We start from the raw sequence: 13,836 nt of genomic DNA, 5'->3' as shown, positions 1-13,836 counted from the left end.
GGTGTTTACTTTGCCGAGAGCAATGAATAGAACACAACGTATAGTTGATAACCGAGAAGCCAATTAGAGGCAGTGGAGTGTGTCTTTCTCTTGATGAATGCTTTATATGTACAGTATCGAAGAGCAGATGATTGTATTGCATATGTATAGAAGAGAGTTGTCGGTTTATTTATTTTGGCCTTATAGAAATGTCGTGTAAGGACTCTGTAATGAGATATTATGTGAACTGAAAAAATTGTCTACAGAACATTCTGGAAGAAAACCTTTCCTGATGTGGGTAGTTCAGAGGAACTTATGTGCAGAGCACAAAAAGTACCCCTCTCACAGACACATGCTTTAAAGCCTGATCAAACCCCTGCTTTGTGGATGGTGTCGAAATAGTTTGTATCATGGAGGCGTGTGGGGATTGTCGTGTTTTGAGTGGATGTGTTGTTCATGCATATTCTGTTTGAATTTGCCATTCTCTAGACACAACCCTCTCACTGAATTCAGTGCAGGTGAGGTAAACGCAACCTCCATCAACTTCAATTTTTGTTGCTGTCACAGAATAAAGTTAATGATTCACAAATGAAAGTATGCAGTTTATTTTATTTGTTGGTTTATTTTTCATTATTTTAAATCCTCGTGATTTTTAAAATCAATGAAGGAAAAAAGATGAGTTTATCTTTTTATTATAAATTTAATAATTTACGCAAAATTAAAAATTCTGCTTAACACAAAAGCAGAATTTAGGCATGATGTTAATGCTGCCCTTTATCATACAATGAAAGTGAATGAAGGTGACCATGGGACTGCCAAAACACTCACACACACACAATGACAATATGGAAATGGGCAGCATGAACATTCTGCTAAACATTTCCTTTAGTTTTCCGCAAAAGAAAGAAAGTCTGGAACATCATGAAGACAAGCAAACAATGAAATCTTTTTTTGTGTAAACCATTTTTGTTCTAGACTCCATGATATATTATTCTCTTTTTGTTTAAAACAGTACACAATGTCATTAAATTTAACTATTATTAAAGAGTACTCAAGATTAAATTGTTATGTATGACCAAGATTGCTCATTTCTGTCTTTTTTTCTTATATTTGACATTTTTCAACAGATCTGGAGGAGTTTAAAACCCAGAGGAGAAGTCCAGTGAGTGTCAGAGAGGGGCAAGGTGTGGTTCTTCTCTGTGGCCCTCCAGCGCATATGGGAGGTGAGGCATTTTATTGTCTATTTTTTGGCTGACTAATGAGTTTTTCAGTGGTCAATGGCAATCCTGAGAGAGAAACAAAAAGTTGGACATGGCAAATGAAATGACAAAATATATTACATGGCTCGTTGGAATACCTGATTCTGATTTGTAAGTTGTGAGATTTTTCAGTCTAAACCAGGGGCGATTCTTATTTTTATTTTAGCAGGGCTCAGCCTCCAATAAGGGTATGATTAAAAAAATATTATTTGACCATTAGGGTAGGGTTGTTTACTACTAACCTTATTGCAATCCACTATTCCATTGTATTCCCTGTATTTCATATATGGGAGTAGGAGTACTGACTGAGCCATATACAACACTGTAAAAAAAAAAAATATATATATATATATATATATTTTTTTTTTTTTTTTTTTAAATTTAGATGTGACCAGTCACTAGAAAATTGGGAATGTAGAATTTTTTTTTTTCCTTTTTTTTTTTTTTTACAATGAAGACTTCCTGATTCATTATTAGGACATTCATGTTTAGCCTTTGACAATACCACTGCTTTTTCTTATGAAATGTATGTGGACATTGGCAGACAATTAAAACAACATAAGGGTTCAATGACTGCAATGAATTTTGGGAACACAGTGGTATTGTGTGAGAGGCTGTCTATGTTCTATTCTTACCTGATTGTTGCTCATTTGAAGACCTACTCCCACACAACAAGAAAAAAAAAATGTATATCCATCTACAATTATATATATATATATATATATATATATATATATATATATATATATATATATATATATATATATATATATATATATATATAATTTTGTTTTAGCTTTTTAGCCTTTCTAATCAACAATATGGTTGGTTATACATCAAGCTGCACCCTGAAAATTTTATTTCAAATCATTTAACTAACCAGCTAATATTCATTAAGAATATCGACAAAACATGTATTAATGTAATTGTCTATTGGCGATATATTTATTCTGTTCTATATTTATTTATATTTATTAAAAATAACAACATGAATTATCAATTTGCCACTTCTATAAATCAACTATTTAAAAAATTACAAATCCCTTTACTCTTACTCTAATATATGTATCATGATACACTAATGATTCATTATCACTAAATACAAACAAAATAACTCCATGATGTTTCTCTCTCTGTGCCATTTAGTGCTTTCAGACAATGTGTGTCTTTATTTATTTCCATGCATGGCTGCATAATGTAATGCCGAAATACACAATAATATGTTTTAAATCTTAAAAAGTTAATTAAAATAAATCATGATCGTTTTCTAAAGTATGTTTTCATGGGTATTAATTGGTTCATTTTTGTTGGAAGAAAAAACCGAGGTGAACCTGAAGGTGAACGCAGCGAAGACATACAGTATTGGTATTGGATGAGAAACCGAACCATATATTGGTCCAGTAACATTATGCAAACTGCAATTACAAGAACTGCACCGATGCAGATGTCATATCATAGCAATCTATCAATAAATGCACACACAGACCTTGTACTCTCTGATGTTCACAGAAGCTGAAGCCCCCCTTAAAAGGGCCTAGTGATGCCCCGGTCTAAACTTCATTCTTTCTTGAATGACCGCTAAACTGTAACAGACAACCAGTTTTCATCTTACAGTATGTGTGCTACTGTTATACAGTTTTCATTCGGTTGTCTAATTATTTTCACACAATAAATAATTTCAAAACAAATAAATATGTCCATTCATTTATTTATTTAGCAAGTAGCCATGTAATAGCAGGATAATGAACACCCAGCCAGTTATTATTGCTAAATAAAACCTTTCATGGTTATATAAGGTCTGATAATAATTACTGCCTGACTGTACATTACCTCTCATGTCTATGATATAATTCTACTTAATGATAGAAAATAGGACAATAATGTTTAATTTCTGCCAACATATAATTTCATCTGCTGGGATAGGCTTCTCTGTGACTCTACATACTGTAGGATAAGCGGTTTGGAGAATGGATGGATGAATTGCATTCCATAGTCTTTATTAGAGTGGCAAAGTAAAAATGAAGATCAATGACAATTTAGTATGTTTATTAATAATCTTATTCCTAAACTTTATGTTGCGCCTTATGAGAGTCTCATTCAAAGTTATCATATGTGCAGATGTTACCTGTTCAGAGAGATTTTGCTCTAGGCAGTTTCTACTGTTTGTTCCTATTAACCGCCTCTCAACCAGCAATTATGGTTCACTGTAATTAGCTTAAAGCATAAAGGCTTTTCAACCTCACTGCCCATATAACAGCATAAACACATATTACCTCCTTTTTGCACTGTTGTTAGTTCCCTTAAGTGGCTTACTACAGAGCACAAGTTAAATGTTATGTGAACCAAACTTTTTGTATTTGCTCTTTGCTGTTAATTCAGTGAGTGCCACACTTAAGAAACCCTGAATAGGCTGATTACTAGACCTTTCTTATGTCATCACTTAGATTGTTGACACTTTCAGAACAGAACATGTTGAACTTGGAAAAAACAGGGCATTTTTAAAAAGGGCCACAGGAAAGGTTATTACATTGATGTGCATTGTGATCCCCCCCCCCCCCCATACTAAGTCAATGGGGACCAGCAGTCCCTTTAAGTATAAAAGTGGTTTATTCTCAGCTGGTCTGTACTTTCTCATCAGTAAGCGTTGCCTGAGATGAGTAGTATAGCACAGCTGTGCTACATTAGTGTTGTTCTTGTCTGTCCCCTGCAGTCTTGATTACTGTTTTTAGTGTTGGGCTGACAAACACATCAGACCTTATTGCTTTAATGGAGACAAACCTTTTAAAACTTACCAAAGGCTAAAATCACTTGTTTTTTCTGGATCCATCATCAAAAAAAACAGAAAAAAAACAGGACTTAACCTGGATTCTACAAAGATCAGATCCTTTTTTAATTAAGCACTCAAGTTTTATTTTTCCAGTCTTTTTATTGGTTTAAAGATGCTCACACCTCATAACATAGACAGCCAGTGTGTCCTTTTATATTCCTGTGTTGTCCTGAGTTTCTTGTGTAAATAAATTACAAAGGTGGATTTGAGTTAAAAGACCATGCCATAACATGTATTATAATATATTATTACAGTTATGATAAAAGTTAACTTTTGATTAACTGGATGGATGGATGGATGGATGGAAAATTAGGGTGGCTATGCATTCCATTTTTACTGGACACATCCTGGCCAGGATTTCTATATTTGGCTTTGTTTTCCTGTTTTCATTCAAGCTGAAGGTACTGATAGAAAACTAGCGTGACCAGTAATGTGCAGGCATTGTACATAATCAGCCAATCTTGGCACGTGAGAAGGTGGGATTTACAGAGAACGGTCAAAGCAATGCAAATACGGATTAATATTATGTGTGTTCATTCAACTTGAAGTAGCGCTGCGCAGACCAATCAGTGTTTGACATCAAAGTACTGCAAGAGCGATTCGGAAGCATAAGGAGCTTCTGCTCTCTATAGCTATCACAGATGTCATAACCGATAGATCTGCGCAGCGCAAACAGCCAAAACCTGGATATTTTAGGCAATATACATCCTGGCCAGGATCCATCTATGTAAGATCGATGGAAGAACCAATGGATGGGTAGATGTAAATTGGAAGGTTAGATTGATTGATGGATGATGGATGGATGGATAGGGGGATGGACAGAAACAACTTTTTGTTTTAATAATCTATTTCTAAGTATTGAACGTAACATTAACCACTGAGATGAATTAATCATTTAAAAGTTAATGTTAACTAAATTAGTTAACAAGTATTAATAAATGGAACCTTATTGTAAAGAGTTACCACTTTATCATGTACAATGAAAATCATGCTTAAGGTTGTGTGATTGTTTACTCAAATCGCTGGATTTCTGAAATGGAATAGTATTATATTCACTTAAAGTTTTTGAAAACTTCAAAGCATGTAGTGCAGTAGAGGCAAGTCTCATCTCTTGATTTTCCTACAGAGTTGACCTTTTCCTGGATCTTCAATGAATACCCCTCATTCGTGAAGCAAGACACACGGCGCTTTGTGTCACAGAAAACAGGCAACCTGTACATCGCTAAAGTAGAGCCATCAGACGTGGGAAACTACACCTGTGTCGTGACTAACACTGTGACCCAAAGCAGAGTTCAGGGACCTCCCACGCCACTTGTACTCCGCAGTGATGGTGATGGTCTTACAATATGTATTCAGCTCATAAAAATGACTCATATGTTGTTTTTAAACATGTTTTAATAGGAAATAATCACCCTTTTTTGTGTTAAAGGCATTATGGGAGAATATGAGCCAAAAATTGAGATCCAGTTTCCAGAAGTTTTGGCTGTTGCCAAAGGGTTGACAGTCAAACTGGAGTGCTTTGCTTTGGGAAAGTAAATATTAAAGTTAATATTTTCTGTAAGAGTCTGCTTACACAATATACTAAAAGCAGCTCACTGATATAGAAACTGGGTTTCTTTTGCAGTTATTATTTAAAGAGAAATATAGCTCATTAAACAATCAACTTTACCTTTTGCTTACAGTCCAGTACCTGCTATCACTTGGAGAAGACCAGACGGAGTTCCTTTTCCCAGAAAAGTGGATGTTAACAAATCCAGTGGTGTGTTGGAGATCCCTTATTTCCAACAGGAAGACGCAGGGCCATTCGAATGCATGGCTGAGAACTCCAGAGGCAAAAACACAGTGAAGGGGCGACTCTCCTTCTATGGTAGGGCAGAAATGTTTCAAGGATGAAATAAATTTACTTTTCTTTTGAAGGAACAGTTTAGCCAAGTTTGAAAATCTTCAAAACCTGAATGGTTTATTTTATTTATTTATTTTTTCTTTGCATGGAATAAAAAGGATATACTTGTTCAACTACTTGTAGATATACTATTATAGTTTTTGTTAATATTTTTATTTTTTAGATTTCGAGTTTAGTAAAGTTTTAGTCATTTTGTGTTTCCATGTTGTGTTTTTGACATTTTTTAATCTATATGGTTTTTATAGATTAAGTTTTAACTTAAATATGTAAGTTTTACATTTCAGTTTTATTTTGTGTGCTTTGTAATGAAGTTTATTTCTGCCACAGATTGAAAAAAAACACTTAACAACAAAAAACTTTTTAATCTCACAATTCAGATTTTTTTTTCTCTCAAAATTTAGTCTTTTCAGAATCAGAACTGTGATTTATAAATTGCAAAACAAAATTTTGAAGTGCAAGATATAGACTCAGAATTGCAAGATGTGAATTTATTTTTTGCAATTCTGAGAAGAAAAGTGTATGAAAAAAAAGTAAAATATATTTTATTACGTGGCGGATAAAAAGTGAACTCAGAATTGTTTGGGGGAAAAAAGTTAGAATTGTGAGACAAAAAGTAGCAATACATTTTTTTCCAATGTTTTTGTAAATTTTTCAAACTTAAAAAAAATTTACAAATAAGAAAATAAATAAAAACATGAATACATAAAAATGGCACAAACACAAAAGAATTACTATATATATATATATATACACACACACTGTACTGTATATTCAATGATATAGAATGGTGAACGCTTTTTGATTTTACACACTTTCCATAATCAGACATATACACAATCAATATGCTTTTAGGAATGCTTATATATTTGAGTTTATCACTGATCAATACTGTTTGTTTAATTTATAACCCCATGATGTTTTATAACCGGTATGTAAGATTTTCATGAGTATCCCTGTATGTGGTAATTATTTGTCATTACAATTATTTGACAGGTAAAAATCTATAACCTCCCATGGACTTTACTGTCCATCTATCACTGCTGCTGGAGCTATAGAATAATCAATGTGGGTCACTGTTGTTTATAACATAATGGCCAAAATCAAAACTTTGAGCTCCAGCAGTGTGACTGATACATATAAAGCATGCTATTTTGTCCACGTTTGCACTATATGATGTGATTTATTCTCCTTTCTCTCTCATTTTAAAAGACAAGTTAAGCCTTGGCAAGTCACACTGAATAAGTCACATTGAGTAATTTGTGCATGTTTGGGAAGGGTGTGTGATGTTCCTCAAAGCAGTATTCAAATTAAAACAATATACCAAATACAGGCTAAAGATCAATCAAATCTGACCCTCATTTAACAAAAGCTATGTGCTCAGTGTGACTGCGGTTTACTAAATGTCTTTGTAAATTATTCATACAGTATTGTGCTTTTTCTCTCATTCTAATGCCATGTTGATTGATGAATAACGGGATTTGTTCCTTAATTGGCTCATAAACTACTTGGTTGGTTTACTGATTCCTACCAGTGGCTAATCAATAACCAACTCTAAGTGTGTCTGGGATTCTGGGAGCTGTGGAAAATTCATTTTTATCAGCAGCTCTTTGTGAGGTTATGATATCTCGCTGTGTGTGATTGTGTTTATTGATGGATCTCAGCGCCCCCTCATCTGGTGGAGAAGCCTCAGGACGTGCAGAAAGCTATTGATGAATCTCTACTGTTGGAGTGTAAGGCGAGCGCCAAACCCAAACCTTCCTATAGGTGGCTGAAGAACGGAGAGCCGCTTGAGTCCTTTGAGGTGGGTGATGCAGTTTGCTTTATCTTTAGTGCAGCTGAAGAGCAAGTTAGCAGATTCGGGAAGCTTAGAAGGAAATCCCAACAGAACAGAATATATTTCTTTAAAAAAATATACTTAAGTTCTGAATTTTTCTTCTCCCCATTAAGTCTCATGCAAGACATGCTGAGAACTACAGTTTCAATTATTTCAACGTCAAAAATAATTTTAGAGTTCTTGATTGGTTCACGTAATCGAAAGCATATAAATCAAGTTAAGCAGACAAACACAATATTGTTTAGATCATAAATGATAAGTAAATCGGACAATCTGTGTTTTGTCCATTAATTTATTTATTTTGACCTAATTAGTAGGGGTGAGGGGAAAAATCGATCTTGATTTTTTTCTGTGGCAATACTGTATCGATACACAGATGCCAAGTATCGACGTTTGATTATAGCTACTATTTGGTAGAATAATAAAATCAGCAAAAACAATAAATAAAAAATTTGGCAGCGAAAAAATTTCAGCCGAAAGAGAAAAACGGCTGAAAATGCGAAGCGAATATAGGCTACATAATAATAATATGTGGTTTTATTAACAAAGTTCGGGAGGAGCACGATCAGATAATCATCCAATTTGGCACAGGTGCATCTCGTTTAGCTAATCATCTTAACTAGCACACAAGCGTATATATATCCAGTCTTCCTACCTCCTCTCCCACAACAGTTTTTCAGCGTTGGACGGTTTGTCAGCATTCTGTTCGCTCTGTCTGTCATCTTATCACAGGCCCAATCTTCCTTCCGATGAAGATATCTATACCGGGGATTTTTTTCAGATATGGCGCTTTTTGCACTCCTACCCCTCCAATCACGGCCGCTGAACACCAACAAGCATCATCGCGTCAGCTGCTCTTCTCACCAAGCCACACGTTGTGGCCAAAAGATCGTGCTAATCCCCGAGCTTGCCTCACTCGACAACACAATTGTCCCACCAGGACCGGGCTCTCTTATAATGCTGGATCGCACCAGCAGCAGGCTTTCAAACAGCCCGGGCCGTGCCCCAGTTCTCACCGCAGCAAGACTCTCTCGCTTTTTCGGCCGTGGCGCAGTTCGATGCTGCCTCCACTAGCAGCGAAGACCGTGCGTTGTAGTGATGTGTCGTTTATGAAAGAATCATTTTTTTGAACGAATCTTTTAGGCGAACGAATCGTTCTCGGTTTACTCTCATTTATGAAGAGTTTTCCAGAGTTGTCATCCACACTGAGCGAGTTTCATATGAGTCTCAAAGAGATAGAGAGCTCTCATTCGTGAACAAAAGGACTAAACCGGTATACATATTGAGTTGATTAAACGGATACATGTCGTTTGTAAACGCCATGAACTCGTACATATCTTATCATATCTTATATTATCTTTAAATTGATGAGAGTAAACCGGGTCAGTTAGCCATTTAGCATGTCAATATTGCAAAATGCAAAGCGCAGTTATAGGTACTGTGCACACATGCTTGTTTACATATTTAGCATACAAAACATAATTCCACGTTTAATCCCCGATTTATGAACGTGAATATATAGACCAATATATGAACTGTCTGACAAAACAATTAAAATGCTAATTATGCAAGAAAACCTCGTGCTTTGCTCATCTGAACAATTTAAATAGACTTTATATATAGAATGCGATTATGAAGATGCTAAAGATTGTTAAACGACGTTATGACTTAACTCGGATGACGATGCCAATTTTTAACCACGAAGCAAAGGCATTTTTCCAGAGTTGTCATCCACACTGAAATGTCTAAAGACATTACATTTGCTTTACTGTGCATGTTTAAACCTCACGCAGATGATACAGACATAAGTTTCATGCAATTATTCTGGCAGGATCAATTATTTAGGGACATATTTCACCATTTACTGGCATGATTACTCAGAATTTTTCAAAAAACGCAACTACCCTCGTGTTTGGCCGCAGGACAGCAAGTGTGAGTAAATTTTATATTGTCTTTTTAGGACTGTAATATGAAAAGCATGCAAAGTAAATATCTTTAGAAACCGCTTGAATTTGAATATCACATTACTGCAATTAACGTTACTGCTATGGACATGTCTATTGGTACAATGGTTTACAAAACTAAACATGCTACATCGTTTCAAAAGCCTCTGTTTCCACAGTCCATACTACAACGGGAAAACAGCATCCCAAATTTATTTGCTCTGGAGGCCGTTTAAAAAAGGCCTGAAGGCCAAAACGAGAGGAAAAGATGATTTTCCAACAGGATCGTATTAATTCAGACATGGTTTGAGCAATTGTCAAATTAGCCAACAACTACAGCAGCCGAAGCAAGCACGAAGCTACTTTTACTTGCAACATGGGCCTGCACATCCCAGTATTTCCATCCTGTTACTTCTAACCCCCTTTTCTTTTCAGCGTCCTCCAGCTCACGTAGCAGCCATTAGCATAAGGCTGCCTCTGCTAGCAGTGCAGGCTACAAAGGTTCTTCAAAACATCACACACCCCAGCCCCTTCCCACGACCCACAGCTACAGCAGCTGAAGCAAACGTGAGGCCGCCTCCATTTGTAAATGCGCCCTCAACTCTTCCGCTCCCTCATGCTACCAACCATTTTTCTGTTCAGTGGCCTCCAGCTCCAGATTTGCCAGAAGGCAGAGGGTACCAAGACCTATTAGTGGTCAGACCGAATATATATAAAAAAAAATAAATAAAAATTAACCAAACCCTCTTCAGCCAACCCCTCTAACGCCAGCCCATCCCCTTTCACTCAAACTCCTTATCTACCATAGCTAACTCTCCTAACATGCCCTATCTATCTCTAACGGTCAATCCTCACTTCAGCCATCCCAGCAGTGCCCGCCCCTGCAGGAGCCTTTTTTCCATATCTCTCCACTGCCGCAGCAGTGTCCCCTTCCGCAGGAGCCTTATCTGTATCTCCCCACCGCTGCAGCATTGCCCGCTCCCGCAGGAGCCTTTTCTGTTTTTTCCTCACTGCCGTAGCAGTGTCCGCTCCCGCAGGAGCCTCTACCTATATTTCACCACTGCCGCAGCAGTGTCTGCTCCCGCAGGATCCTCTACCTATATTTCACCACTGCCGCAGCAGTGTCTGCTCCCGCAGGAGCCCTTTCCATCCTTCCCTACTGCCGCAGCAGTTCTCGCTCCTGCAGGAGCCTCAAAAAAAAAAAAAAATAAATAAATAAAATAAAATAAAAATAATAATAATTTTATGTCCATTCTCCAATTCAACCTCATCAGGCTCGCTTTTACACAGCAAATATTGGTCCGACGGCGACGGTAGGATAAAAAATAGTCGCGGTAGGACGGCATAAATCGGTAGAAATATGTAACACAGAACATTTCCTAAAAATGCATTCAGATATGTTTGTACATGTCTATAGTTCTATGGGGTTGCATGTATAATTGTTACTTTGACTTTTAGCTGCGTGTAGTTCAATATTTACCCGTGTTGTGAATCGGTTGTGAGAGGACGTCACTATTTGACGTCTTTTACACGTGCATTACACGTCCATCGTGACCCTCTATGAAATCCTTGTGGAATATGCAAAAGCTGTGCTTACACCTTGATTAATACTGCAATAATTAATTTAAGTGCACCAAGTAGTTTTTAAGAGGTTTTAAAGAGGTTGTGAATAGACGTCCATTGACGTCTTTTACACGTCTTGTCACGGTTGTGAAAAGACTCCAAGCAAGACTAGCAGGAAAACATTTTTTTTTTAATACAAAGTAAATATATTTACTTTATCTTGTTTAAATAAATTATAATCACAAACTGCCCAGTGTGGTCAAGTGATTGCCATGCTACAATTTAGTCATCATTTCAACCTGTTTTATGTATTCGTTGTTATTATTTTTATGGAATCTATGCATATACATGTAAAACAGATATATATCCGGTCACCATTTCGGTCTGAGTTCTATATAATTGCCAAAACGGTGCTGCCAAGATGTAGACACAAAACATAGTAATATATTTTTATCTTTTGTATTTGTAATGTCTATGAATCTTTTGTGAATTGTTTTTTTTTAGTAGACTATCCCTTATCTACTGCCTTGCTTTACTCTGAGTGTACTGTATTATTTTTTATTTTTTGTGCTTGATTCTGTATCCCCTGTGCATTTTGTTAAATAAAATTTAAAAAAAAAGTCAAAAAAAAAAAAAAAAAAAAGATATTACACAATCCCGCGATAGGATAGATTATCTCGCGAGATCTCTGGAACATCCAGCAGGCAACCACGAGGAGAGGACTCGAAGAGGACTAGAGGAGGGAGATGTATCGATATATATTATATAAAATCTACTGTTGGGTAAGTTTGTATTATTTGATTAACGTGCTTGAGTTTTACTTGTTTGACACGAAGGAACCGAGAGAAATGATGCCCACGTTGTCAACTGAAATTCACTGAGTATGGCTAAAATTCGCTTACGTTAGTAGGCTAAAAGTTATGTCCTGTTCACTTTCTCACAGTTACACACCCAGTTAAGGGTGTTTCTCAACGGCAACACATTAAAACACAACATCTTTTATACAATAAAAATAAAATCTAATGCATGTTGATTACCCTTTTCTAATGTTTCATTCATGATTCATTCATCTTGTTCCAAGGTTTTTTATTTATTTTATTATAATTTTTTTTAGCTGTAGACCATAAAGATATTTTGAAAATAAGTGCATGTCATTTATCTCAAATTTTTTATTTTATTTATTTTAAAAATAAATATATTCTCTTCCCTCAGATGCTGTGAAGAGGTAGAGTCTCTGAGACTGATGCAGCGATGGCAGAACACATGAAGCTCGCTCCAGGAAGAGCTGAGGGTGGAGGTTACAAGAAATGAGCCAAACAACTGTAATGTGTTAGTTCATATCAGGGATAGTTCATCCAAAAATGAAAATTGTCATAATTTTCTCACCCTCATGTTACGATCATAATAATTTTTTCTTCAATGGCAGTTAATGGATTGTGAGATCTGCTTGGTTACAAATATTCTTCCAAATATCTTTGTGTTTATAAGACAACTGTGTAAGTCAATGACAAGATTAATAAAGACATGATAAAAAGAAATCATCTTTTAACATTTTAGTCGAAAACAAGTGAACACATTCTCAGAAATGTAATATTTGAATTCATGTCAGTTCTATACAGTTTAACATCATTTACGCTACTTTGATTTTATAAATAGCAATGATTTCAAACATATTTTATGATGAGGGTCTTCTATGTTTTATGATTTTCTTGTCACATGACAACAATGGCTCCTGCAAGGTGGTTATGCCACGTTCAAATATAATATTCTTAATCTTATTTATATGATTAAAGTATTTAAAAATAAATGCAATTAATAAATACATTAATAAACAAATTCTGCGAAAATATAAATTTTTGACAATAATAATGGACTTCAAGATTGAGTATTTCAGCACTTTTTATTCAGTGATGACCCTCATTAAATCATATTTCTGACGAAAATGGTAGGCCTGAAAACAAAATGGATACAAAGATTACATTGAAAAACTAATTTTTTAAATAGATTTTAATCATCTTGAAGATTCTTATTTGTCATTGACCCAGTAAAGCAAACGTGAAAACAATATCGTCAGAACATAGAAAGGTATACAGGTTTGAAACATGAGGGTGAGTAAGTGACAGAATTTTCATTTTTGGGTAAACTATCCCTTTATATAATAATTCAGTATTTTGTAATTGGTATAGTTTGGTTAACAGATGCTAAACTGTTCAAAAACAATAAAATGTGCTAAATCAGAACATGCTTCTTTTTTGCATATGTCCACAAATAATGTGTTATTGTTTGTGATGTACACTTGATTAAGATGTTTTATGGACGTTCAGGTCTGACTGGACCGATCTAGAACTTTTGTCAAGATGTGTTAAACCTCAAGACATAATTGATTGCCTTTCACGATGTTACACAGTGGGTGTGTGATTATTTTATATGCAGGCTTATATATACATACACTTAAACTATGCAGCAACGCATTTAAACATTTAAACGACGACGTCCAGAAATCGACGCATTTGGACGTCCAGAAGACA

The 13,836-nt window shown here is 35.5% G+C and overlaps 1 protein-coding gene across 3 annotated transcripts in view; it reads left to right on the top strand.

Annotated features, from left to right (window-relative positions):
- LOC132128944 (contactin-4-like) overlaps nucleotides 1-13,836 on the top strand; it is a 76,716-nt gene that overhangs the window by 33,794 nt on the left and 29,086 nt on the right. For all 3 annotated transcript variants that reach the window (XM_059540356.1, XM_059540357.1, XM_059540355.1), the window contains exons 5-9: nucleotides 1,107-1,202; nucleotides 5,192-5,395; nucleotides 5,495-5,597; nucleotides 5,748-5,932; nucleotides 7,630-7,769. In XM_059540356.1, coding sequence (XP_059396339.1) covers nucleotides 1,107-1,202; nucleotides 5,192-5,395; nucleotides 5,495-5,597; nucleotides 5,748-5,932; nucleotides 7,630-7,769 — 728 coding nt within the window. The remainder of the gene's footprint in view (nucleotides 1-1,106; nucleotides 1,203-5,191; nucleotides 5,396-5,494; nucleotides 5,598-5,747; nucleotides 5,933-7,629; nucleotides 7,770-13,836) is intronic.

This window comes from Carassius carassius, chromosome 46 (assembly GCF_963082965.1).
Source record: "Carassius carassius chromosome 46, fCarCar2.1, whole genome shotgun sequence".
Classification (NCBI taxonomy): domain Eukaryota; kingdom Metazoa; phylum Chordata; class Actinopteri; order Cypriniformes; family Cyprinidae; genus Carassius; species Carassius carassius.
This window is presented reverse-complemented; position numbering and strand designations above follow the sequence as displayed.